The sequence below is a fragment of the Rhinolophus sinicus genome, linkage group LG05, assembly GCF_036562045.2.
Source record: "Rhinolophus sinicus isolate RSC01 linkage group LG05, ASM3656204v1, whole genome shotgun sequence".
NCBI classification, from domain to species: Eukaryota; Metazoa; Chordata; class Mammalia; order Chiroptera; family Rhinolophidae; genus Rhinolophus; species Rhinolophus sinicus.
Window position 1 is genome coordinate 65552713 of NC_133755.1, and position 27661 is coordinate 65580373.

The window sequence follows — 27661 nt, forward strand, 5'->3', positions numbered from 1 at the left end:
CTCAGCAGTGCAGAGACGGTCTAGAAAGGACAGTAGAAAAGAAAGGAAGATTTAGGAAAATAGCAAGTAGGAATATTGATGGATTTTCCAGGGAAGGAGGCAGCAGCTTTTTCTTGGAATCAGGATTCCATCCTCCCTCTTTTTGTTCATTTGTGGTCTCTTCAGGCCATTGTCATGGCAGTTGTCAACTGTCATGTTGCTGGTAGGTGTGTTATTTAACATTGGGATTATATTATAATGAGCTTTAAAATCTTTTGTAAGTCATTTAGACAGCCTTCTTGGTTTTGCCTGGTTTCAGCTAGTCTTGACAAGTTCTTAGCAGCTGACGGGGACCTCCATGTTCTCAGAGTTAGGGAGGGGGAGAGGGTTAGCCCGCCTCTGAGACCTTCAGGCAGGCCCTGCCGGCCGGTAGGGGTGACACATGCTACTCCCTTGTAGCCACACAGCCCTCCCAGCCCTAATCACTGGCAACCATGATTTATTGTTTGTTACTGGAATTTTGTCGTTACATGAATGTCATATAAATGGAAACATGTAGTATTTTGAGACTGGCTTCTTTCCCTCAGTAAAATGCCTTTGAGATTCATCCAAGTTGTTGGAAATATCAATAATTTGTTCCCTTTTATTGCTATGTAATATTCGTTATACAGATGTACCATAATTTGTTTATTCATTCACCAGTTGCAGGACATTTGGGTTTGTTTCCAGTTTTGGGTGGTAATGAATAGAGGCACTATAAACATTCATGTTCAGGTTTTTGTGTGGACAGAATAAGTCTTTCTTTCTCTAGGGTGTACACCTGAGCAATTTGTTGCGTTCTTTGGTAAGTGTGTTTACCTTTTTTAATAAACTGCCAAGCTGTTCACCCTGATCATTACCCAGGCAATGGCAGAGAGGAGTCATATTTAATGACCAACTGTCTTCCTGGGGACAGCCACGTTTAGTGACCAACAGCCTTACTTAGTAAGGTATGCAGACCAGGATATGAGAGAGGCAGGCAGAAACCTGTTTGAGTTGATTTTTATACAGGCTATTTCAATACTTAACAATACCAAATGCCCTCAGAGGGAAGGGAGCATGGAAGGACCAGTGAATACCTCGTCAGCCCATTGTTGAATAGCTTATGGTCGGGTTACAGATTTTCCAGAAATCCAAACACATGACACATATTAACTTCAGGGTCCACAAGAGTATAACTGGTTGGCTGATTGCACTAAAACAACAGCACTGTAACCTGAAAAAGTGTCGTCAGCGATGAGGCATCCTGATAAATAGCCTAGGAATGGGGCTCACCCGTCAGTGGGGGTCACCTGCCAGGCGAGGAATGAAAGTCACCTTGGGCAGGAATGAAAGTCTGGGATGCAGTGGCAGCCTGTGCAGAAACAGAACTCTTCACGTTGTGCCTTTCCTGTGATGGTGGGTGTATGTCACATCTGATGTGATGACGGACCCAGACAGCACGCTAATATTAGCACCAGGGCGTGGCAGCCTCAACTGGCAGCCTGATTCCAGTCAGTGCCATCAGAAAATGGAGCTTTTCTGTGGGCGTCCACGTGAGACCCCAAAAAGTTTAATCATCCGCTCTCATTTGTTTCCACAGTTTCCGGCCGCCGAGATGGGTGTCTTTAATCAGCCAGTCTGTAATTTCCAAAGTGACAGACCGTTGTTAAGAGCTTGAGACAGTAAACACCGAGCAGGGTTCATCCAGGCGGGTCTGACCGCAGCTCTAAGAAGCGCCTTGCGGTCCTTCCTGGGAGCAGAGGTACCATGTCTGTTTTCCGTGCTGCAGATTGAACAGCTATTGCAGTCCCAAGGAAACCATTGAGTTTTAGCTCATCCCGAACAGGCTCAGGATTGAGGGGGACCTGTGAACTGAGGGCCCTGGTGAGCTAGAGAAGCAGCACATACAGCTAAGTGGGGGCAGAATGTTCCCCAGAGGAATGCTGCCACTGTTTCCTGTAAAGCCCAGATGCCTGTTTTCATTGGACAAGTCATTTGTAGAGTCTGAGTTGAGCCACCCAAAAATGGGGATATCAGGCCAGAGATTCACAAGGTCTACCTAGGTCAGTCATTTGATTCTCACAAGAGCACTGTAGCCAGTTGGTAAGTGCTTTTGAAAAGGGTGCCCCTGGTAAGCATGCCAGGGAGGCGCTGAAAGCGAACCCCAGGGGCCCTGCCAGGGGAAGGCTGCTGTCCTTCCCCAGAGGCTCTCATCAACACAGCCCTCAGTCACAGAGACTTGCGCTCCACGTCGTGAGGAATGTGGAGCTGCCGGCGGAGCAAGCATGGGGAAGTCTGCTGTGTGCACCACACTCTAACGATACCAGCATGGAGGTTAGCCAACAGAAAGGACAGAGCAGCACGTACTGTCCTCAGGACTCAGGGAGCCCAGTAAGGCTCCGGGGTCCATTCTGGTGGGCAGGGAGGCAGAGACAGCAGTTTTCCTGGCGTCCAGAGGGACTGAGCACAGCGAATCTGCTCATTGGATTCATAGTTCCCAGAAACTACTCTTCTCAGGCCCCTGACTGTTTATTGGGGTGTACCAGCCTCCCTTCTTAGAAGGGATGTGTCATCTCCCCTTGAGGGCCATTGAAAGTAAGGCTTCTAACTTGCCGGCCATCAGCATATCATCGCTGAGGTAGATGCTTTGGACAGGAGATGGGGGAGCCATTTGGCCCCCTCTACTGGTGGCATAAGGCAAAAGAGTTTGTCCCACCAGCACTTGTTTACATGAGGCTCTTTCTTATTGGGAAGATCCCTTCTGGCACTTATGGGATGGGGACGCACAAGCATGGAACCCATCAGTTCCTACATACTCACTACATTCAGATGTGTGAGTAGAAACAACTGTTGAATCAACCGAATGGACTCCTCCCCCAAGGTCACTGCAGCTATTTCGTCCGTGATCCATCCTGTCCAGACTCATCCGTTGCATGTGGGTGCTCTGTCCTCACAAGGGACCAGGCCAGATGGTGACTTGGTGTCTTTATCTAAGAGAGTCAGGGTAAGAGGAGTCTCTCACTCTTGAAGTTCCCTGGCATATTCAGCTAGATGCATATGGGCTTATATCCTTCTTGCAGAGAGGGAGACCTTTGCCCAAATCCTAATCTTTCTTTTTAAAGCAACCGAATAGAGTAGACGGGGAGCGAGGTATCAGGGATACAGAGGGAGAGAGTAGCTCCACACCAGTAAACAAGGCTTTAGATTCCATTGTTCTGAGCAGAGAGGCGGCTGCTTGGGGCTCAACCAGGTGAACTAGTGTCTGCAATCCCCCCCAAAGCCCTGTATCCCCATTGCTGATACCAGTTGTTTCGGCTTCACAACCTTTTGGAAAACATATTCCCGATCAAAAACTGTGAGTGCCTCTGCCTAAAAGGTGCTCAGAAATGTGTGAAATCTACGCAGAATTGCCTCTCAACACCTCAAATCTTGTGCCTGTCCTAACCTCAGTTTTAGGAGGTTTCTTGTAGATTCTTTTCCTGGATTTTTAATGTATACAATGATGCCTTCTAAGAAGAAAGACAGTTCTATGTCTTCTTTTCCAAAAGTCCACCTTTTCTTGCTTTCTTTCCGTGCTCGTTGTGCAGGGTTGATACTCCAGTGCCCTGTGAAGAGGGGGTGAGCATGCCCGTTCTGGCCTGGACCTGGTCTGAGGGCAACAGTATTCAGTCTGTGACCACGAAGTGTGATGTGAGCTGTAGGTGGTGTGTGTGAAGATGCCCTTTATCAATCCTCTGTACATGCAATTAAAGAAAACCAAAACCCCTGTTTACAGTACCCTTCTGTCTTTATTATGAAAATTAAATGTAGTTCTGGTGAAATTGAAAGTATGATTTGCCGCAGTTCATTACACTTTTGAAAATGCCCCTATGCTTGTTGAGTCCCTTTCATCTCACTCCTACCACTTTGTGTAGCCTTTGATGACATTTTCATTGAATTAAGTCCTTTAAGAATGGCCCAAAAATCATGGTTTTATTTACTTTGGGCCTCTCCTCCACTGTGATACCATGGCCGAAGAGATGGCCACATCCTCTCTCTCTCTCTCTCTCTCTCTCTCTCTCTCTCTCTCTCTCTCTGTCTCTCTCTCTCTTTCTCTCGTTCACTCTCTTTTTGTCTCTCAAACATGTGCTCACCCAGTCATGTATATACATTATCTATCTTCAATAATTGACAACTTGTTGACAATCTTGTTTCCATTTTAGTCACATTTACTATCCTCCTAATTCTCCTACATTATTTTGAAATAAAGCCCAGCAATCATATCATTTCCTTTATAAATAACCCTGAATGTATTTTGAAAAGACAAAGACACTTTTAAAAAAGTAGAACAATACTATCATTACACAAATAACAGTGAATAATGTCTTCACATAGACAGTTTTCACATTTGCCACATTTTTGTAACAAAATACTCTTTCTAGGGCTTGGTTGTTGACTGAACATTTTAAGACCCACATATTGCAATTGAATTTACATGTCTCTTTTTCATATCTCTGGAACAGGGAGAGCCAGCTCCAATGTTTTGAGCTGCCCTGGGTAGAGGCCCCAAAGCAGAGAACCGAGGGAGTGTCGAGGCCAACAGGCAGGAATTCAGGCTGTCAGTCCAAACTGCTTGCTGACAAAAACTAGGCGACTGTCCTTGGGAGCGAATCTGCCACAGTTGAAGCACAGCCTCTGGTTCACAGAGACCTTGAGGCAGAGGCACCCGGCTAAACCAGGCCCAGATGTCTGGTCCACAGGGATCGTGAGATGTCAGTACTTGTTCTTAATAGGTGTGAGGCTTGGAAGCAAAGTTGTTTGTGCCTCAGTTTCCCCATATGTCACTTGGCAATAATATAATATAAGAATAATAAACATACCCTCTCAGAGGTTATGGAGAGTCTTAAAGAATTGATGTTTGAAAACTGGTGAGAACACCTGGCATATCACAAGGGCTGTAAATAAATTTAAAATTTCTCCTTACACTGTCTGTTAGTGCCTCAGTTCGGAAAATTGCTCCTGACCATTTGCAGGAAACACTCTATAACACACGATGAATAGATGAATGAGTGACACTGGTGAGGGCTTTTGCAAATGTCCTGTTTGAACTGGCCTCACATCCCCGATGTGAAGAGCTGGTTCAGACCCTAGATCCATGCAGGCCTTTTCATGGTTTGAGGCCAGAATGTCTCAGGTTCCTGGGGACTTCTGGAGAGAGAGGGGACTCCCTGGGGGGGGTGAAGATGGTTGTCAGGCTCAGCTGAGCCTTCTCCAGGGGAAGGCAGGAGCATTGAGCTGTGAACAGAACCTGCTGGCCCAGGGCCTGGAAGCCAAGAAGAGGAGCAGACACAGCCCTGGAGGCTCAGATGAAACAGGCCGGGGCCAGGAGGAGACGTTCAGGGTCCATATCACCAGCTGCTCCTGCTGTGTGGGAGGCCTGGGCTGAGGTATGTGAATGACTCCTTTTGACTCTGGGAATTCAACTTTTATTGTTCCAAATTATACATGTGCATAATATCGAAAATAGTGAACCTGGCTGCTGAGTGGGAGCTGCAGGACTGTCTGTGGGACCAGACGAGGACGTCATCTCCCAGGCACAGTGGCAGGTCTATTATCGATTTCGAGGTCAAGATGATGGCCTGTGTGCTGGGTTCTGCCACCTTGACGAATAAGCCTCAATTTCTAAGGAAGGTGCAAAGAAGGTGGTGGGGAGGGAGCTGTCAGCCACTTCACCCTCCCCAAATTGCTGCCAGAATGTTATCAGACTTCAAAAGGAAGGAAATTCTGACACGTGCTACAACCAATGCATAAACCTTGAGGACGCTGTGCTAAGAGAAATGAACCCATCACAAAAGGACAATTACGGAAGGTCCCACTTCCATGACATCCCTACTGTCATATTCATGAGATGGAAAGTAGAATGGTGGCTGCCAGAGGATGGGAGGAGAGGGGGTTTTCCGAGATGAAAAGCGTGTCGGAGATGGATGGTGTGGACGGTTGCAGGGCAATATGAATGCACTTCGTACCAGTGAGCTGTAGACTGAAAACTGATTAAGATGGTCGGTTTTATGTTACATGTATTTTACCAAGATATTTTTTTTATTACCTATGGCTGCCCAGAAGTTGCAGTCACCCTGACACCCATCTGGAAGGACATGTCTTAGACATAACTTGTGGCCTGGAGCTCAGGCAGCAAAGACCCACCCATTGCCCTTCAAGGACATGAGAACGTCCCTGAGGTGGCTGCAGGGGCAGCGGTGAATCAGGACATGTGTTTGTCTGCACTGCAACTGGGTCTGCATCTGTGGACAGGGCAGAGCGTGGGAGTCCATGGAGGCCCTGGTCAGGGCACCCACGATGTCCTTGGGTGTTAGAAGTGTGACCTGGTATATAGAGCATTAATTATGAGCACAAGATGGACCCTAATAATTCTGATAGCTATGCCAGTCATACAGTGACAGTCATGCCAGCGCATCACATGAAAGGCGTACCCAGCGAATGCCCTAACCAGGTAACTCGAAACGTAGGGTGGAGTGTGATTATCAGGATTGTTGTGACCTGCACAACACTAGCCGTGGGAAGGCGAGGGAGGCAGCGAGGGTTAAACTATCATAAAGAGACAGAGACTCAAATACAGTTAAATCACAGAGGACCGAGGGACTCGCAGCCTCAAGGGACTGGAGCCCCGAATCGGGTCGGGTCATCGTGGGTTTTTATTGATTTCTTACAATAAGCATCACAAGATGAAAGGCAGGGTCCTCGAAATTCTCACACACCATAAAAATTCTTCCAATTCCCAGATATCTGTCCCAAAGCAACCGATGCTCATTGTCCCCAGGCGACTAAGGTGGGTGTGTTCAACCCCCTGGGGGAGCAAGTCTCACAAGGTAAAACCATCCCATGAGCTAAGCAGGAAGAGCGATATCTTATCGCTCTAAGAAGTCCTTTGCATAGCAGGGTGCAGGACAACTGGGGCATGCATCAGCAGCTTCCCATAATGGTGAGGAGGAGGGGTATGGCTACCTCCTGACTTTTATTATGTTAACTCATGGGGGTCCCAATGGGGTCCCGTCTGGCTTAAGTCGTTCCTCCCATGAGGAATCATTACTCGTCTTTGACTGCAGACCCTGCTTACAGGGACCAAATAGAGAGACTTAGGATAAATGAACTCAACCCCAAAGAGGGACAGTCCCACAAAGTCTTTCCTTTCCTAAGGAAAGATTGGAGGGGACAAACGGCTAGGCTGCTGTGTGACCACACAGGATGGCTTTATCGAACTGCAGATGGGTGCACCACTCCCAGTCTTGAGCATAAAATCTGAGCTTTCTTCGATGGCTCATCGCCCAGGCCTCAACTGACAGCTAACAGCTGCATCTGCGCTGGTCCCAGACAGAATGCTTAAATCCTTGCCCCCTGATTGGCTCACCAGCCTGGCCTGATGCCCAATGCTACGCGCCCCAGCACCAGAGGGACTCTCACTGAACACCGGCCTCTCTCTCTCTCATCCTTCTTTCACAAGACTGTTCGCCTTGCCTAACCCTATCGCTTACAAACCTGTGTGACCCTCTCGTGAGAAACTGCTCTACCTCGACTATTGGAGGCTATCCTTTGGCCGGAGTCTTGGTTAATGCCTGTGGAACCTGGTCTTATGGTGATTCATATGTCATCTGACAGACAATCACAGTCAAGAATTGCAGCCTGGTTGCCAGATTCCTGAGGGCTTACTCAGTGTCTTGCAAGGTAGTGTTCTGCTGATTAGTTAAATTAACAAGGTATGCATGTAGCCTTGGGAAAGCCGGACTATGTAAATTGGGCAGTGAGAGAAACAGAAAATCACTGAATAGCAAACTATGAGGCGAATCAAGCTATAGGCTAAGTTATTGATTTCTTACGTTTCAACCTTACACCTGTACCCCTGGCAGAAGTCGGCCAATGGCCCCTGGGCCAAAACTGGGGGCAAGGCAGCCGGCCCGGTGGCTCAGGCGGTTAGAGCTCCATGCTCCTAACTCCGAAGGCTGCCGGTTCGATTCCCACATGGGCCAGTGGGCTCTTAACCACAAGGTTGCTAGTTCAATTCCTTGAGTCCCACAAGGGATGGTGGGCAGCACCCCCTGCAACTAGCAATGGCAACTGGACCTGGAGCTGAGCTGCGCCCTCCACAACTAAGACTGAAAGGACAACAACTTGAAAAAAAGGCCTGGAAGTACACACTGTTCCCCAATAAAGTCCTGTTCCCCTTCCCCAATTAAAAAAAAAAAAATCTTAAAAAAAAAAAAGCTCAGTCAAAATCCTTTAAAAAAAAAAAAAAAAAGACTGGGGGCAAGGCCCTGGGCACCACCACCCCCGCAGGGGGTGGGGCCAAAGCAACCCAACTGCTGGAGGAGCGGGTGGGCGGGGGGCCCTGGTGGTCACCAAATCAAGATGGAGAGTGGGACTCTGAATCGACCCCCCTAAGTTGGAGCGGGTCACTGGCGACAACCTGAAGGGGAGTAAAGCTCGGGGGAGGCGGGCAGTGGGCAGGACCCTGACCGCCACTGGATCAGACCCTTCTGGTGATGGGCGTTGATACCGGGTCAATCTGGTCCAACCGCAGTGACGGCGATCCCCGGGACCACCAGGCAAGGGGCGGGGCTCTGACGGCGGCCGGAACAAATTGAGGAGCTTGGCCTCTTCCCCATCGGTGGGGGGCACCGCTCCTGAAACCGTCAAGTTGAACCCAGGGGCCGGGTTTCGGGACCCACGGCGGTGGGCGGGGCACCCTCCATCGCCTGGCCAAGGTGGAGAGGACCTGGGTCCCCCGGTGGGGACGGAGCCCAGCGGTTGTCGGGCAAAGCCAAGGGATGGGGCCCCAGGCTCCCCCACCCCCTCATGGGTCCGGGTCCCTGCCGTTGTCCCGCGAATTTGGGTGTGGCGCCCTGGCCCACCCCATCACCCCACCCCCCTCAGGGGGCGAGTTTCCGGCCCTCAGCCTGCTTGAGCAGGGGGCGGGGCCGCGGGCACCCTTGGCTGGGGACAGAGCCCTGACACGCTGGATCAAGCCAAGGGGTGGGGCTCTGACCCCCCACGGCCGGGGCAAGACCCCCGAGGTAGCAGAGTTGAAAACGACGGTGGCATCCTGGGGCCCCCTGGCAGAGGGCGGGGCCAGGATGAGCTGGGGGCGGGGTCCTGGGCTTCCCGGGCAGGGCCCGAGGCCCTGGCGGCCACCAGGTTGACCCAGGGGCGGGGCCCCGCGACCGCCTAGCCGTGACATGTTTGAAGCCCTGAACCCCCACGGCCGCAGGGTTGATCGGGGGGACTGGGCCTTGGCGTTTACAGGGCAGAGTTAGGGGTGCGGCCATGAACCCCTCTGGCGGGATCGGGGCCCTGGCGTCTGTCGGGTCAAGCGACTGGGGTAGGAGTGGTGGGGAGGAGGATTCGTGAGGGGGAAACTGACTCCATTGGTCGGGGGCGGGCCCCGCGGCAGCCCGGCCAAGAGGGCGGGGTCCCCGGGGCAACAGGGCAACATTTTTTTTTGAAGGATTTATACCTCCTATTTGCCATATCTCTTGAGTACATGTTAACTGTACATTCTATTCACATTAAAATATACTGGAGACTCCAAATGTTTACCCAAGGCCTTGAAGAAAATGTTGACCTGAGCACCACGGAGCCCCAGGACATGTCACATCATTAAGCAGCACCTTTGATGACATTCACCTTATTATAATTCAATGTGTCCTGTACACATTGGCCAGCTTTATCAATTAGCCAAGGTGATTGTCTTTTGTGGGTTAAAAAAAATGAAGGCTTTAGGCTTAGAGGAAAACTCAGGTGATTTTCCTGGACCAAGACCAGGCTCACTTTTGATAGGGAGCAAGTTTGTCCTCAGTGTTCAGTGGCTGTCACCTGGGCCCTTGTCCCCTCTGATACCACCCGTCTGCCTGCCATGGCATCCACACCACCCCACTTTCAACGGTCTTCCATGATCATCAAATGGTCTTCTGGTCTTTTTTTAACAGACTTTTCATCTAGTTCTTTATTATCTGGAGTTCTCTGCATTTTAAATGGCATCAAAGATTGAAAATGGAGGGAGGGTGGACTTTCAGGCATTGAAGGTCAGATAGAGGAGATTTAGATGGAGTGTGGAAAGGCTGACCTAATATCAGCCTTAGACATCCCCTACCTGTCAACTGTCTGCAAGGCTGACCTGAACTGGGGACTTCCAGGGGACAATGGAGATTAGATCCCATGGCACCACAGCCCTCCTCAGGCTCTTAATGATATTTGGATAGAATTTATAACTCTTCACACCTCATTAATTTAATTTTTCCTTCTATTCTTCCAACTGCCAGGTAGATGAGGGAAACAGATGCTATCATCTTCATTGCCTGAGAAGGAAGCAAGTAAAATGGGCCTTAAAAACTGAAAACAACTGCTTCTCCCATCTTAGGGCTTTCTCCCCCAGATGACTTTGCTGGGGAAATTGATGCATCATTGCTACTCATGTGAACCTCTCCTACCTCCACATAAACATTTTGTTTCACAAAGCCATTCATACAAATTACTGTATTATTTGCCAAGAGTCTAGACCATTTTCAGGAGCAGGCCCACATCCTCCCCTTTACTAATAACTAGGCTTATCTGTTTGCATTTCTGCTTATCAGCTGCTAGTCCGGCTTATCTCCTTATCAGATTATGTATTCTTTAACACACTGCACACCATATGGTCTCCAGCAGAAGGGGCTGTCTTGTTGCCTGCCTGTGGCACAATTTATGTGCCTTTTAACCCTAACCTATAAATATTGGGCCCCAGTACATCTGAAATTCATTTGAACTAGGCAAATCTTACATAATTAGAATAGCAAAAAATGTAGTTCTCAATTTTTTAAATCAAAAAGTATAATATGGACCAAGAATATCAAATTATATGTTTACACAGTGAAACGGAAAGAGCTATAGCTACAACCAACTACTCCACTGAATCTTAATATTGATTGAAAAATAAAAAAGCCAATCCCAGAAGACTATGTAGACCATAATCCCATTTTCTAAATTTTAAAAACAAAACCGCATATCACTGGGGAGTCCCCTAAGCCACACCTACCTGTGTGTGCTCATACTTGAGCTCCATCCCTCTGGGCATGGCAAGCATTTATCCTTTATTTCTCTGACGCTGAAACCATAGGTGGGTAGCACTGGATTCAGCAGATTCCCTGTGTCTAGCCTTACTCTCCTGATGGTTGGATGTCACTCTTTTCCCTACAGACCCCTCCTCATTTCCTTAGGGAATCCTGTCTAAGGACTGAAGCAACCTGGGATTGACGCAGTCCTACCCCCACCTCCCAGTTTCACCTACCTCTTCAGAGGGAGGAAGCGTTGCCTTCTCCACAGCTCCCTTCTCACTGGGGTCTCCCAGTTCTGACACAGGCTTCAGCTTTCTGGGAATCCCTCTCCTGGTCTCTTGCTGCTGTGGACCTGTTAGGACACCCCACTAACTCGTCTGGTGTTGCCTGGTGCTGATTGTGTCCTGTATCATGACAAAAGATTGCTGTTGCTTCCACACCTGGTTGTACCTCAGATGAAGCTGGAGCAACAGGACAGGTCCCCAGAGCAACCCCACTCAGTGAGTCTTTAGCTGAATCTGGATCCTCCATCCTGGCAGCCCAGGGTCTTGCTGAGGGGAGACTATTGCAGACAAATTCATAGATGTATCCCCTCCGGGCTCTTGCTGCTCACCTCCAGTCTCAGTTCATCTGTTTCCACCTTTCAGGGACCAAAAGTTCTTCAGTGAGGATGGCTGCCACACATAATTTCCTAAGGGCCACTGCCGTGCCCGGTTCCGTACTGGGTGCTCTAAATCATCATCAGACTCAGTGTATGTCTCCTTTTTATGGTTCATTTTGTAAGGTCTCGTTTCTTCCCTCTGATCTTAGAAATGGTCTACATTTCAAAAACAAAGCCGAAAGGGATTTTTCATCTTTAGGATTATGTCTTAAACTTGTCTCATAATAACTACTACTTTCTCCAAAGTAAGTTCTGAAATGTTTCTGGACAACAGAAAAATAACCATCTGCTTCCAGTCTTCCCCAAGGACAAGCCAACAGGAAATAGTTTTAATCTGTATCATAAATTACAGGGATTAGAGGAAATAAAGCATTTCCGGACAATGATGGCTAAAAAAACAAACAAACAAAAAAAAACAAACGCACACCGTAAACTGATGTATGTTGGAGGTTCCCTGGATTAAGGATACTGAGGGTCTCAATGAGGCATGACTCAGGAGTTATGTTTTCTCTTGTCTTAAATTCACTTCAGCTTTCTTCCAGAAACCCAAAGGATACAGCAAGAACTCTCCTCTCGAATTTTGGTGCTATGGCTTCAACTTTGTTTTGTTGATTAAGCCTGACTTGACTTTGGGGAAGATTTTTCTGGGTTTTGCTTCCCTTCTTTGAGTGTGTGTGTGTGTGTGTGTGTGTGTGTATGTGTGTGTGTGTGTGTTCTAATTCTTTATTTTTCTAGTGACTAGCATACTCTTCTCTCTCTTTTCAAGCGTTGCATGAACTTGAAAAGCCTTCTAAAGACAATCTGCTCCATGAATAGACAATTTGATAGGTATGCTCAGGAAATGCCACGTGCTCCAAGTCCTCAGAGAAGCCTCTGGTTTTCAGGCTGCTGTGGGATCTGCTCCTGCAGAGTTTCTTCCCATAAGGGTGTTAGTCAGTCATGGGAACCCGGAACCCAAGAGGTCTCCAGACCTTGTCCCAGACAAGAAGGCTGGTTCCTCCTGGGACCTGTTCCTGCCATCCAGAACCAGAATGAGGGGGAGGTGAGATTAGGTCTTCATCCTGGATAGACATGAGTGACCTTAGACATATACCTTCTGTGGGGAAAGTGAGCTTGGGGAAATGGGAGGCTTTATCCAATAAAGTTATTTTCTCCAAAAAGAGTTTAAGTTCCTTTGGCTTCCATAGACAGCAATGAATACTAGCTGGATTGGTGGGTTTTGATTTTTAGTTCAGAAAATCCGTTGTTGTCTGTGTGATAGAAGGAAACAAAAACACTGCAAGAACACACAATATCCCTGTAATGACAAGCAGAGAAAAGAAAGGGGAGGAGCACATGCTAGAGAGGGGCTAATTGATTTATTTAGCAATATCTAATCAAGTTATTTAGCAATATGTAATAGCAAAAGACAAAGGCAATTAATAGAATATGCTAATGCCAGAAAGTAAAGGCAGTTAAGACTAAACTATATACACTAATAACAATTTTATGTCAAAGGAGTATATATACATATAAGTTTAAGAGCCCTCAACATATGTTTACTATTGATCAAAAATCACTTGGCTAAATACACAAATAACATTAATAAGGAGTATCCAAAAGCAGTAATAAACTCTATAGGATAGTAACTATCACAGTAGATGCCAAAAGCTCACCAAACTGTACGATAAACAACACTGGAACAGTCAGGAATCAAAACCTTGCCATGTCTGTAGCTGAGAAACTCAGGCGTCTCCCACACCACTGCTTGTTAGTTCCCAAGATGCTGCTGTTGTTGGTGTTGCTGTTGTTGTTGTTGTTGCTAGAAGTCAAGACTTCTTCTGATGCTGTAAGCTGCAAGCTCATATAAGTTTTCAAGATGCTAACAAGTTCTCAAGAAGGCTAACTGTGGGGAACAGCACTGGAGAGGCCAGGAACCAGCCAGACCTCACCAGGTTCACGGCTGGGAGTCAGGACATCCCCTGGTGTTGTAAGCTGCATGTTGCTGGAAGTCTTCACAAAGTTAGAATGATGAAGACTCACCAATGACAAATGACAAAATTACGAGATTACACTGCCAACTGAGGTCTGTCTTACATATTTTTTCAGATGTACCTTAAAGCCAAGTTTCTTGTGCCTGCCTCCCCCTCCGGGAATGGCCAGTTCAAGGAGGGTCTGGCAGTTACTGATATGAATGCTGCCCATCCGGCCGAAGAGCCAATTCATCCAGATAAGCAACAAGGCCTGGCAACATGCCTGTCACGTCGTCCTGATATAACTTAGCTACTTCTTCACTTCATCTGTTGATGTGGGTGAAACAGACAGAAAGCAACCTCATAGAAAAGCAACGTCATCCCTATCTCCCCTACTCAGGAGAATGAGACCAAAGGTGGAATTCTCTCAACTCCTGATCAAGAATTCTTTTAACCCTAAACTAACCATCGCTTCACATGCAGTAGCAGACAAAAGCTAAAAGACAAAAGTTAACATCAGCCAATGAAGGCAAATTTTCCACAACATGTTCCCTGCAATCTCTAAGAGAGATTTGGGTCTAAATCCTCCCTAAGATTGTAAACAAGTTTAAGGGGATACATATTCCCATCTTTAAACTCCAAACTCCCAGATCTGTGCTAGGTCCTCATCCGGGGTAGATGACACTGCTGGTAAAACATCCCAAGACAAGAGTCCAAGGTGGGCGCTTGGGGTTAGGAGAGAGTCCAGAGTTGACAGACGGACTTTCATGCTTTCTTGCTCCTGGCTCGCCTTGTCTTCCCTAGGAGGGGATGGTGACACGACCAAGTGGCTCCTGCCTCTTCCGGGACCGCCTCTGAGGCTCCAGAGCCTCACCTGACGTTTCCAGAGAGAGGGCGGCAACCGGCTCTTTCCGCTGTCTGTTCGCAGAGAAGGGTCCTGGGGCCGGAGCGCGGGGGAGGAGCTGCTTGCCCAGAGCTGGACGGAGCGAGGAAATCACGCTGGGCCAGACGAAGGTGCGCCGCGGGAACTCGAACTTTGGTGGGTAAGGATTTTAGGGGCTCTTGAGCTGAGAGTGCTAGGGCGCTAGGAGGTGAGCGGGGGACGCAGACTCCACCAGGAGGTGGGTTAAAGTCCGCGCCGGGGAGCGGGATGCGGCGCGCGGGTGGGCGAGGCGCTGTCCACAGTCCCCGGTGCTGAAACGGGCCAAGTCTCGTTGGAAGAGAATGGGGCAGAAAGCAAGGACCAGCTCCGGTCGCTGCTCCCAACACCCTCACGCACACACCCTTCCAGCCGCAGTCACAGGACAAGGGGTCCGCTGTGCCCCATAAGTCGTTCCCACTCCCTTGTACTCACGTCCCGCCGCCGCTCTGGGCCGAGACCGGCTGAGCCGTCGGGGCAGGAGGCAGGAGAGTGGCGGACTCCCACTGATGACAGGACGGGGTCCAGGTGCGACACCGCCACCGGGACCATGCCTCCAAGACACCCTACACCCAGAGGCTGCGCGTCCTGGAAGGGGCTCCGCGGCAGCCTGACTCCCCCGCTCTGGTTCTAGGACCCGCGAGGAGTCTCCCCGAGTCCGCGCCGCTGGTAGGGAGGTTTGTTGGAGAGTCGGAGGGAGCAAGAGCCCAGGTGACCAATGGATGGGGAGCGGGGACTGCCTCCACCGGGCCCTACTCAGCCTTTGGGATCCAAAGGCGGGCTCAGGAGGAGGCAAGGATTTAAAAGTCTTTTGGAGAGTTAGCAGTCACTTTTTTAAATGGTAAAATCATAATCTGCAGTCTTGGTTTAGTGCTCAGGAGCGAGGAGCAGGGGCGCGGGCCCTCTGATCCTCTGCAGTCGTTTAATCCGATGATCCTATGAATTCCCTGTCCTCCGGCTTTTCTCCCAGCTCAGCCTCCATCCCCACTACCCGCGGACGGGACCTGCCGACCCTCGCGGTCGCCATCCCAGGCTGAGGCTGGGCTGTGTGACTCAAGGGAAAAGTGTAGTTTCATTTTTTTTCCCCTTTCAATTCCCCTATTCACAGCTGCCATATTTTATTTTATGCTGCTGTTGAGACTTTAAACTGTCAGTCTGAAGCAGGTATCTCCAGCTAGTCATGGCAAGTGGCTGAGGATGGACAGGGCGAGAGCAGAGCGGACCCAGAGCTCTAGGCCGGGCCTCTGTGGCAGTGGCCTGGGGGCCTCGGACCCTCTCAGTTCGCTTGCTCAGGACCCTCTGAGGGGGCTCCTCAGCCAGTGCAAACTGTGGCGCGGAAACCAGAGCCAGACCGTGGACGCCCCTCATCAAATCTTCCAGAGGGCAAAGCTGGGCAGCGGGGTGCGGTCCCTCTCATCCCAAACCCGTGGGGAGTGCCCCCACCTATCTGAGTTCGGGCTCCGCCCTGGAGTGGTCAGCCCAGATTCCTAACTTTCTCTATGGACCATCCGCCGGCTTTCTACCCCATCCCCACCCCACTACACACACCTTCATTCATAAAAACGAGCCGTTGCCTGGACATGGGAACACACTCCCTAAATGAGAAACCATTGGAAGGGGCAGTGGAAAGCTGGGCTGAAAGAGAAGGGAGGTGACCACTATAGCCGCCATCCTCCAAACCAGGTCTCTAAGCCCAAGTCCCCCGTTCTTGACCGTTCTGCCAGGTCGGGGAACCCAGCGGAGGTTTCACTGAGCTGGTGGGGACTCCTTGGGCAGGGGTGGGGGCGGGGAAGACGCTCACTCTCCCTCATGTGAATGCCCAAGCACACGTCTCTCTTCAGTCTCCGTTCAGCCAGAAATGGGGTCCCTGTCAGGCGCTGGATGCCGGGAAGGGGCCGGTGAGGGGAAGGGTGAAAGGCGGCTCTGGGTGACTGACTGGTCAATACAAGATCTGTCACTTTAGCTGGGACTTTGTGAGGACTGCGAGTGCCCTTTGCCTTTGATGCGCTGCTTTTATGCCTTCTCTTCTCATTTACTCTTTGCCAGCGTCCTGCCTCTGGTTATTAATGAGGTTGCCATAGCGACCACTCTCCCGTCGCCATGGTACCCAGGAGGTAAACAGTTGGAACCTGCAGAGGCTCTTCGTTAGCCCCCTCAGATAGAGCCTGGGCTGCGGGTTTCCTGTGGGACTAAAGAAGGGATGGCCGACTGGGGTCTGCGAACTCAGTCCCTCCCCTCCAATCCCCTAGGTGCCACTCACCTGAAACCCTCTCTAACCTCTGCCAACCACCAGAGTCTCCCGGTTAAAATGCATCAAGTTTTTTTCTTTATTCCTCAACTGCATAAACTGAGAGCTGGGGGGAAATGGATTTCCTTCTGACCTAATTCATGTCAGCTGCACACTGACTACAAATTACAGGGTTAAATCTGGTGGGAGAAACAGAATTAGAAAGAGTCATTGCCCTCTGATTATGGTGGTGTAGTATGGGAGACAAGCCCTTACCCCACGGGCCAGTTGGGCTGTGCTCCAGGCTGAAACAGAGGTGATAACAGTGCTTGGGAGTGGGGAGAAGTGGGAGAGACTGGCTCCTGCTCAGGGAGGTCATATCAGAGTTGAAACTTGAAGGATGAAAGGAATTTCAACTGGTGAGCAAGAGGGGAAATGTCTTCCTAGGCAGAGGGACTAGTGATATGTAGATTGTAGTTATGTGTGCACCGATGGTAGGCTCATGAAACCCAAGAGTGGAAGCACAGACTGGAGAGGCCAGAGGTTGCAGAAGAGGATAGTTTATTAAAGCAAAGAATTACAGCTCCCAAGCAGGAGGCGGTACCTGAAACTGGGATGCCCACAGCTAAAGCAAAAGACTTCTGTTTTATACTTTTCATTGTGTATCTAAGGAGAAAAGCTGAGCGTACTGGTACATTTTCTTGTCAAATTCTCAGCCTTGAGGAGGCCTTGGAGAAGGCTTTTTGAAACAAACCAGGAATTTTTGCACAGGACTTTTTGAAACAAACCAGCTGTCCTGTGCTAATGATGTGTCTCAGGGCTACGGCCTTAAAGATATGACTGTACTTGTTCATTACACCAGGGAATTCCTGACTGAAGTCATGCTGACTAACCTGCTTCACTAACAGAGCAAAGACATGGATTAGTCAGGAGCAGATAACCTGCTGTAGTGATGTACAGACTCAGAATATCTCAGTGGCTTTGCCCATCGTTTATGTACCATTACAAGTGTTCAGCCAGAGAAAGAAAATACCTACCCAAAGGATTCCTAGTGGCTAATTGGGAAAATAAAAACAACAACAAAAAAAATCCCACCTAGCAGCCATTTCTAAACAGGGGCCTCCCACTGGAGCTGCACTTTAGGGAGAAGCCTGCACTAGACCACCTAACTCCTGCAACTGAGCTGCGTAAACCGTGTTTCTACTGGCTGAGCTAGTATAAAGGAGTTCCTGGAATTCTATTTCAACCAATAGGACTGGAACACTCCTGTGGAATTGGAACTGTGCAGCTATATCCTTATTAGCATTTTCACAGACCAATCAGAGTGGCTCCATGCCAACTAATCAGGACAGTGCTTTTTGGACCAATCAAACTGAGGATTTGGTGTCCTCATTTGCATGAGGAAGGACCAATCAGGAACCAGGGACGGGAACTTTTCTCTATTTAAGCCAGCTCCTTTCTGACTCTGGAGCACACTTTCCAAGTCCCTTGGAGACTGTTTCCCTGGCTGTAACTTTAACAGGAAGCTACCTTTCAGGAGCAAAGCAGTCCTGTCTTCACAGGGCTGCCTCACATCCATTTTGTCCATAGCCATAGCTGTGCTGTTTCAGAATTGAGCGGTTTGCACTCAATCAAGTCTCCTCCACCACAACCCAAGATGGGGATTCCTGTTGGCGTTGAATCTGTGCCAATGACCCTCTGTTGCCATGAGGCTTTGGGAACCCTGCATCATGGGAGGAATCCGCTGACCAGAGCCTGTCACATGGTCTCACCTGGCTTGGAAAGGAAACTGAAAAATACGGAAGCACAGGGTGAATTTTGGTGAGTAGTCTGTGCCAATAGTTGGGATGAGGAATTTCATGACACACTTAAGGAAAGGGTGAGTAATTTGGTTTAAGTGGAACACCCCGTGTAGACTGATATGGTCTTAATTACAGAAAGTCTTGAATGTCAGATTAAGACTGTAAACTGGAGAAAATAGGCAACTTCTGAAAGTTTCTGAGTGATGTGATTAAAACTACCTTTCAGAAAGGACCTGGTGTCAGTGAAGAAGATTTATTCGTTTATTCATTCCTTACTCACCAAGCACTCCTAAGTGCCAGGCCTTGGATGGATAGCAGAGGCGAGACTGAAGATGGGAGATGAGCAAAGGGAATTGTTTTGACAATCCCAGGGAAGGCTAAGGCCTGGATAAAGGTGGGAGCAGAACCCAAGAAGGCCTCTCTTGTCCTCTTTTGCAAGACTCAACATGTTCCACCTTATATTCTAATAATGCTGTGTAGGGGTTAAACTCCAACAGACTTTTCTTTCCCAGTTCTGCCACTGTGTCACTTGAACAAGTTGTTTAACCATTCTGAGTCCCAGTTTCTCCATATGCAAATTGCAAGTGATAGTCATAATGCCTGCCTCATTGAGGAGTAAATGAAGTAATTGGAGTGAATTCCTTCCCACAGTACCTGACATAGCAAGTGCTCAAATTTAGGTATGGCCATCTTACTATGTTTAATAATGACAGTGGATTCCTTTTATAATCACATTCCAAAAGTTAAGAAAGAGAAGCACACACACTGTCCTGTAGCTAGGCTTGGTGAAACTGGTCCTTGAGGAAGAAAGGGAGGTCTCGTGTGCGTGTGTGTGTGTGTGTGTGTGTGTGTGAGTGGTGTGTGTGTGTGGTGTGTGTGTAGGTGTGTGAGTGGTGTGTGTGTAGGTGTGTAGTTGTGTAGGTATATGTGTATGTACGTGTATGTGTGTAGTGTGTGTGTGTGTGTGTGTAGGTGTTTGTGTAGGGGTCAGATAAACTTCTGGGGAGAGCATCTGTAGGGCTGGCTACAGAGATCTGTGTTCTCCAGCTCTAGCAACATCTAGAAAGCAGTTTCATCTTCTTGGAATCTCAACTGGAGCAGCTGAATCTTTTTGTAAAGCAGTCCTTTTGAAACTGAACACATTGACAGCTGAGGAAATCAGAGTCCCATTACTTCTGAGTCATCTCTGCAGAAGACAAAGACACTTCCTAGGCATGAGACAGGCCTGTCTGGTGTTTAAGTAGCATAATTGATAACCTTGTTACCATTTCAGGGCATTGTCTTTCAGCCCTGCAAATCTCTTCCTGTTCTTGGGAACAATGTTCATTTTTCTTCTCAGGCAGGAGTTGAAAACCCTCAGCTGGAGTTGAAAACCCACAGCTGGCATATGCAAGCTTCCCTTTCCTTTGCTTGTGTTACAAAAATGCAGAAAGCTGGGGAGGGAGAACTCCAGCTCATAGCCATAGAGAGCTTTCCTTGAGAAAGATGACTCACCTCTCCTAAGTCAGACTCGACTCTGTCCTGGTGTGGGGACATTCCTGGGGTTGCCTATATTTGACTCCACAGAAAAGGGAAAACAGGGACTCTGACCTCCACTTTCCATCATCACTTGGAAGCTCAACCCTGAGCACAACTGGACACATTCTCCTGGTTTAAGACCTGAGCTGCCCTTTTGGACCTTTCTTGGGCAAATGGAGGAAGCTTTGCTATTTACTGGTCCCAGAAATTGGCCTTGTATCTCGAGAAGCTTGCTGGTGCCACAAAAAATTAGATTGTCTGCTATAGTCCTGGCTGTGTGAACTGTGTGCCTCAGTTTGCTCATCTATAAAATAGGGATAGTAATAGTACTTGTCTCATGGGGTTATTGTGAGGATGAAATGAGTTGATACATGTAGAGCAGGGCCTGGCATAGTGGAAGCTCTGAAAAACACCACCATCATCATCATCATTATCATTGTGATTGATTTGACATTTCTCTCCTTTATTACATTTATATTTTGTGAGTTTGTGGGAGGTATTGTGAGTTTTGAATTTTAAAAGTTTTGATTTTAGATTTAACGTTATTTCTTTTTTCTTAGATATGCCATAAGTTATCCATTTAAAGCAGGGGAGTCCAAGGTGCAGCCCGTGGGCCAACTGCGGCCCACAATCCATTTTTAATTGGCCCGCAGCAAATTCCAAAAATATATTTAGTTTACTTAAATAAACCAGGTGAGGCAACACATACTTCACCTTGAGTGAGTGGCCCGGCTCTTTGTGAATTTTACCGCATATGGCCCTTGGTAAAAAACGTTGAGAAAAGTTTGGACATCCCTGATTTAAAGTATACGTTTCAGGGATTTTTTAGTATATTCCAAGTAGTGCAACCATGACCAGAATATAATTTTAAGACTTTTCAACACCCCCTCCCCCCAAAAAACCAGTCACTCTCTTTTCTGGCTCCCCCACCCCACTCTCACCCCCAGCAATTATTCATCATCTACTTTCTTTCGCTATAGATTTGCCTATTCTAGACATTTCATATAAATGGCATCATACAGTATGTGGCCTTTTGTGTCTGGCTTTTTCCACTTAGCATGTTTGCAGTTTCATTCATCTTTTATTCTTTTTCATGGTCAAGTAACATTTCATCTGAATAACATTCCACTGTGTAGATATACCACATTATGTTTACCCAGTTATCAGTTTATGGACATTTAGTTTGTTTTCACTTTTTGGCTGTTATGAATAATGCTGCTATGAACATTTATGTACAAGTTGTTGTGTAGACGTATGTTTTCATTTCTCTTCGATATATACTTAGGAGTGGAATTTCTGGGTCAGGAGTTAACTCTATAGTTAGCATTTTGAGGAACTGCCCAACTGTTTTCCAAAGTGGTTCTACAACTTACATTCCCACCAGTTGTAGATGAGGGTTCCAGTTTCTCTACATCCTACCAACTTTTGTTATTGTCTGTTTTTTTTAAATTTTTATTATAGCCATTGTAGTCAGTGTGGAGTGGTATCTCATCATGATTTTGATTTGCATTTTCCCATGACTAAATATGTTAAGTATCTGTTTACGTGCTTCTTGACCATTTGTATACCTTCTTCAGAAAAAAATCCATTCAAATCCTTTGCCCATTATTTAACTGGGTTGTCTTTTTATTATTGAGTCATAGGTGTTCTTTATAAATTCTGGATACAAATCCCTTACCAATGTATGTTTTTAAAATATTTTTTCCCATTCTGTGGGCTGCCTTTTTACTTTGATGGTGTCATTTGATGCACAAAGGTTTTTTTATTTTTTATTTTGATGACATCCAATCTATTTTTTCTTCTGTCACTTATGCTTTTGGTGTCATATTTAAGAAGCCATTACCTAACCCAAGATCATGAAGATTTATTCCTGTGTTTTCCTCTAGAAATTTTATAGTTTCATCCCTTAAATTTAAGTCTCTGATGCATTTTTCAGTTAATTTTTGTGTATGGTGTGTATTCTTTTGCTTGTGGATCTCCAGTTGTCCCAGCAACATTTGTTGAAAAGACTATTCTTTCTCCCACTGAATTATTTTGTGACCCTTGTCAAAAATCAATCAATCATAAATGTGAATGTTTATTTATGGACTCTGAGTTCTATTCCATTGATCTATACCTGTATCCTTATAACAGTACCACCCTGTCTTGATTACTGTAGCTTTGTAATCGGTATTGAAATCAGAAAGTCTGAGTCCTCTAACTTTGTTCTTCTTTTTCAAGATTTCAAGATTGGACTATTCTGGGTCCCTTAAATTTCCATGTAAATTTAGGATTAGCTTATCAATTTCTGTAAAAATTCCAGCAGGGATTTTGATCAGGATCACATTGAATCTGTAGATCAATTTGGGGAGCATATCAGCTTAACGATATTCTTCCAATCTATGAGCAGGGGATCTTTCCATTTATTTATATCTTTAAACAATTTTTTCAACAATGTTTTTAGTTTTCAGTGTACAAATCTTTCCTTCCTCAGTTAGTTTTATTTCTAGGTATTTTATTCTTTTACTGCTATTAAAAATGGGATTGTTTTCCTAATTTTATTTTCTCATTATTCATTGCTGGTGTATAGAAATACAATTGATATTTGTATGCTGTTCTTATATATTGCCACACTACTAAACTCATTTATTAGTTCTAATCATTTTTTAATGGATGCCCTAGGATTTCTATACACCCGAGCATGTTACCTGCAAATAGAGTTTTACTCCTTCTTTCCAATCCGGTTTAGAAGAAAAGGCTTTACATGTTTTGACCTTCTTTGTTGATTACTTGCTGTCTCATTCATAAATTCCCAACTGTTTTTCAATAGGCTAGAAATGTTCAGTGTGACTCATCCACAGGAGTGTTGTGAGGGTCAAATGAGTTAACACACATTTAACGTTATCCGAACTTTAAGAATAAGTGCTCAGTAAATATACTATTATTATTGTCAGTGTCATCATTACAATTAGTCTTCTGTTGCTCCTCCATTTATGCTACTGACTTTTTATTACCTACGTTGTGCTGGGTGTTTGGAGGAAAAAAAAGTTCTAAGTAAAAGGAAATAGTGCTTTCCTTGAAGGCTTTTGGAGTTAATAAAGGAATGAAAAAACTACAAGACTAACTGGAATGCTGGTGGGCTCTGTTAGATTCCTGGCCAAGAAGGATGGAGAAAGTCACAGATGGCACCACAGCACGACAGTTACACTCAAATCCTGAAAGGTGCACTGCACAGGGGCTAACACATGGCAAGTGGTGAATAACGTTAAATAAATACTGTGACTCTCCTCACCCCTTGCACTTGATCAATTACCATGTCCTGGAGGCTCTGTCCACTTGGTAGTTTATGACTTTGTCTGATTCACTACTACAAATTTAGTTCGGGTGACTATTCTCTCTCCCCTGAGATACCGCAGCATTTAGCTGCTTATCTCACACCCACTCGTGTCTCCTGAATATGTTCTCCCCAGTGTAGCCAGAGTGACCTTTATGTATATGACCACATCTCTGCAGGGCTCAGGGGAACGTCTAAGCTCCCTGATACAACCTGCATGACCCCCTGGGATCCATCACCTGCTTCACTAGATTATAAGATCCTTGAGAATTGTCTTTGTCTTATACTTCTTTTTATCTCCTGTGATCAGCCAGAATGTCACTGTCATATAAATGAATAAAGTCTTTAAAAATCAGGCCATTGAGAAAAATTATAAAATTTAACACTGTAGACTTAAACGATCAGACGTCAGAGATGAACCAGGACCATCTGAGCGAACAGATGCCCATGAATAACTCATGGGGACTTGACTTTGATGCCACTGGGTCCACACTCATGTTGGCTACTTTGGTGCAGTGCTCTGGGCTCCTTGCACTGACCTTCCTTTGGATATGGAATTAATTTAGTCCTGAAGTGAGTCACAGGGCTATTTCTAGAAATCACCACCTTTTTCTGGAGTGGTGTCTACTGACACCTGACACACTTAAGCCGTGTGGCTGCTCCAGAAGGCACCTGCTCACCTGTTTCAAAGAAACTGTCCTCAGGAACTCATCATTCACCTGGAAGGTTTTGATCAAAAACCATGGAACTGAAAAAAAACACCAAAAAAAACCCACCAAACAAACCATGGAACTGGCCCATCTTTGTATGTTTCACACCCGTCCAGCACTCACATTAGCTTTCTTTTCTCATCCACCACAGGGGTACCTTCCAATGTTGGCTGATGGGAGAGTATTCATGGTCTGATGTCTCGCGCCAGGATCATGCCATCAACAGGTTTTATCGATTTCTTTGCTTGAACAAGTGGCTTGAACAAATCCCCGAGTCTCAATTTAGTCATCTTTAAATGGGGATAAAAATCATAAATATCTAAAGAGGTTATTGTGAGGATCAAATGAGATACACTGTCTTGGGTTTAACGTTGCATCGGAAAGGTTTTGTGAATGTCAAGTATTGTTAGTGTTTTTATGCTTTGTTTTACAGCAGAATTTGTGGGAGCTATTAAAACATGAGCAAAATTATAAGATAAAAATAAGTAAATGAGAAAACCAGAGTCAAGAGGGACATAGCATCACCCCAGAGAATCATGAGGGTTTCAGCTTTCTTACATCAGAGACCAACTTGGCAATTCATTCATTCATTCATTCATTCATTCATTCATTCACTGGGTCAGCACTTTGAGCTGCTCTGTGGTGTGGCAGCATGTACGAAGGAGTAAAAGACCTTGTTTATGCCTCAGGCTGGCAAACAGCCCAAAGGCACCCATCTGAAACATAGGGTGGCAAGAACTGTGAGAGAAAGTGGGGAAGGACTTGTCTGGAGGAGTAGCCCACAAGTACAGCGATGAGATGGGTCTGCAGTTACTTCTTCTCCCGATGATATCTGCTCTGTCCTGATGATATTGGCTCCATGTTCATGTTTCAGCAACCACATAGGGGCTGAATGTGACAAAGCAAGATGGCCAAGGTTAACACCCAATACTCCCACCACAACCCAACCCGCCCTGAGGTAAGGACCACGGACAGAGATCTCAGCCACATTGAAAATGGCCTCAGCAGGTAAGATGGACTTTTTAAATTTTATGCCTGGAAAACGTTATTGATCTAGACTGTGGGGGAAAGAATGCCTTCGCCTGTGGCCAACCACAGGTTAGAGGGCGGGGGCTATTTTCAGTGCTCCTTCTAACTTCATTTTTCATCTCACTGAATCCTTACCACATACACTGATATAGCTTTTATTCTCATTTTAGACGTGGGGGAATGAGGATCAAAAAGTTATGTAATGTCTAGTTTCTTAAATTTTACTGAGGAAACTTCTCCAAACTGCCCCACTTTCCCATGGATACGTCAAATATGGATGAGACACTATCTGTGCCCTGGTCATTGTCCTGGGCACTGGGGATGTTATACAAGTCAGAGGCCCTGCCCTCACTTCCTCACTGAGCTTGTGGGCCTGTAGGAAGGGGGCCTGCTTTGCCGGCAAAGCCATTAGCCCATCAATGACATCCCTACACAGGCAGCCCTAGGAAAATCTGGGGTCTTGAGTTCTACTTCTAGCCCTGTTCCTAACTTACTAGTAGACTTGGGAAAATTCACTTACCCTATTAATGCCTCAGTTTCTTCAACTGCAAAATGGAGCAGCGTTCTTTTCAAAGCGCCTGGCATTCTAGTGAGGAAATAGGAGAGCACCTGTTTGGTACAAGTGGACTTACATTTTTATGTTTCTGAAATTCCCAATGAGTTGACTGAGTGGAACTGTGAGAAACTTTATTTCCATTGTTTATGTTATTTTTATCCTACAGATATAAAACCGAAAATGTGTCCCTCCCATCAGATAATAACTGCATATTATCTGATGGCCAAAAAAAAAATAAAAAAAAAATGCAGTGACAATCCCTCAACCCCTGGCACTGGTCCCCCATCCATTATTTCTCCTCACTCACTTATGTACGTCACTTCTTCTCTCACATACACATTTGTTTCTTCTCTGTCTGGATTCTTGGTTCAGCTCCTTAGCAAACTTTGCTAACAGGTGATGGACAATTTCCTAAGAGATTGAGTCCCTATTATTGAGAAGTTATGCAGCTCTTGGACCCAACCTTTTGGGGTTAAGGCAAAGGTAGGAAAATCTCAAAACATCCCAACAGAGATTTATTCCCTCCAGCCATTTTTGTTTTTTAAAGATTTTATTGGGGAAGGGGAACAGGACTTTATTGGGGAACAGTGTGTACTTCCAGGCCTTTTTTCCAAGTCAAGTTGTTGTCCTTTCAGTCTTAGTTGTGGAGGGCGCAGCTCAGCTCCAGGTCCAGTTGCCGTTTTGTTGCAGGGGGCTCAGCCCACCATCCCTTGCGGGAGTTGAACTGGCAACCTTTGTGGTTGAGAGGACGCGCTTCAACCAACTGAGCCATCTGGGAGCTCAGCGGCAGCTCAGCTCATGGGGCCGTGTTCAATTTTAGTTGCAGGGGGTGCTGCCCACCATCCCTTGCGGGAGTCGAGGAATTGAACCGGCAACCTTGTAGTTGAGAGCCCACTGGCCCATGTGGGAATCGAACCGGCAGCCTTAGGAGTTAGGAGCACGGAGTTCTAACCACCTGAGCCACCGGGCCGGCCCTTCCCTCCAGCCATTTTAATGTGGCGCTGAAGCCCCAGGAAATTTGATATGACTTAAGGACATCAGAAATCCCTACCCTCCCCAAATTGCTCCTTCCTATACCTGTCAATACCTGTGTCCCACCACTGGGGACTAATTCCTTAGGGTTAAAGCATTGGTCCTTATTTGAAAGGAAAAAAAAGAACACTATTAGGACAGTTACCTGCCATTAAAGCTTTGGTATGCATTAATAATTTCCTTCCCACATCTGAGCTCATAAAACTTCTTGAAGAGGGGCTTTCAAGAGGTTGGGAGGAGGGGAGAAGCAATAAAGTCAGGCTCCCTGGTCAGCACTCAGCTCCTGCGATCTCGGGCCCAGTGGGATAAGGACAGAGACTGTCTGGATCAGGGAGAATTTGAAGCAAATGGAACATTTTCCCCGCATTGCTCCCTTTCATCTCAAGTGGGGCATAAGCATAGCATCTCACTGAACTGGCTGACTCCCTGGGGCTGAGAAGGCAAGAGTCGGGGCTCAGTCTGGCTCCTTCCTGTGAGATTCTCAAGAGAAGGCAGGCTCAGTTGGTGGCTGGGACTCCTGCCCCAAATGCCTGGACACCACAGTGGTCCAGCTCTGCCTGATGTGTCCTGGCTCTTGCTTGGCCAGGGGCCTACAAGCCTGACTGGGCTGCCCAAGAGGGCTCACCAGGTCTCCTGGAAGCTGAGCCTTTGCAAATGAATTGCTACCTCATTAAGCCACACTGACACCTAGTGACCAGCCTCTGGCCTCTAAGAGACTCACTGTGGGCTCACTCTGGGTGCATTCATGCACTCTCGGGGGTCGGTCAGCCACACGTCAGGGCTCTGAATCGAAGCCCTTCAACAATGCTACTTGCCATCTTCATGGGTGAGAAAATGCCCTCCCGTCTTCTCCCTGCCCGT

General features: G+C 46.9%; 1 protein-coding gene and 1 long non-coding RNA gene across 3 annotated transcripts in view; one reads left to right on the plus strand and one right to left on the minus strand.

The window, feature by feature from the left end:
• Positions 1-9986: 9986 nt before the first annotated feature.
• Positions 9987-13955, minus strand: LOC141571846 (uncharacterized). Of its 2 annotated transcripts, XR_012496904.1 has the most exons (4): positions 13398-13951; positions 11695-11898; positions 11315-11485; positions 9987-10346 (listed from the first exon to the last, which is right to left on the minus strand). It is a non-coding gene; the product is annotated as an uncharacterized LOC141571846 (long non-coding RNA). The 2 variants fall into 2 exon arrangements; XR_012496903.1 differs by having other exon boundaries at positions 11315-11898; positions 13398-13955.
• Positions 13956-16713: 2758 nt separating this feature from the next.
• CNGA3 (cyclic nucleotide gated channel subunit alpha 3) overlaps positions 16714-27661 on the plus strand; it is a 33662-nt gene continuing 22714 nt past the window's right edge. The window contains exon 1 of the mRNA XM_074333916.1: positions 16714-16727. Coding sequence (XP_074190017.1) covers positions 16714-16727 — 14 coding nt within the window. The remainder of the gene's footprint in view (positions 16728-27661) is intronic.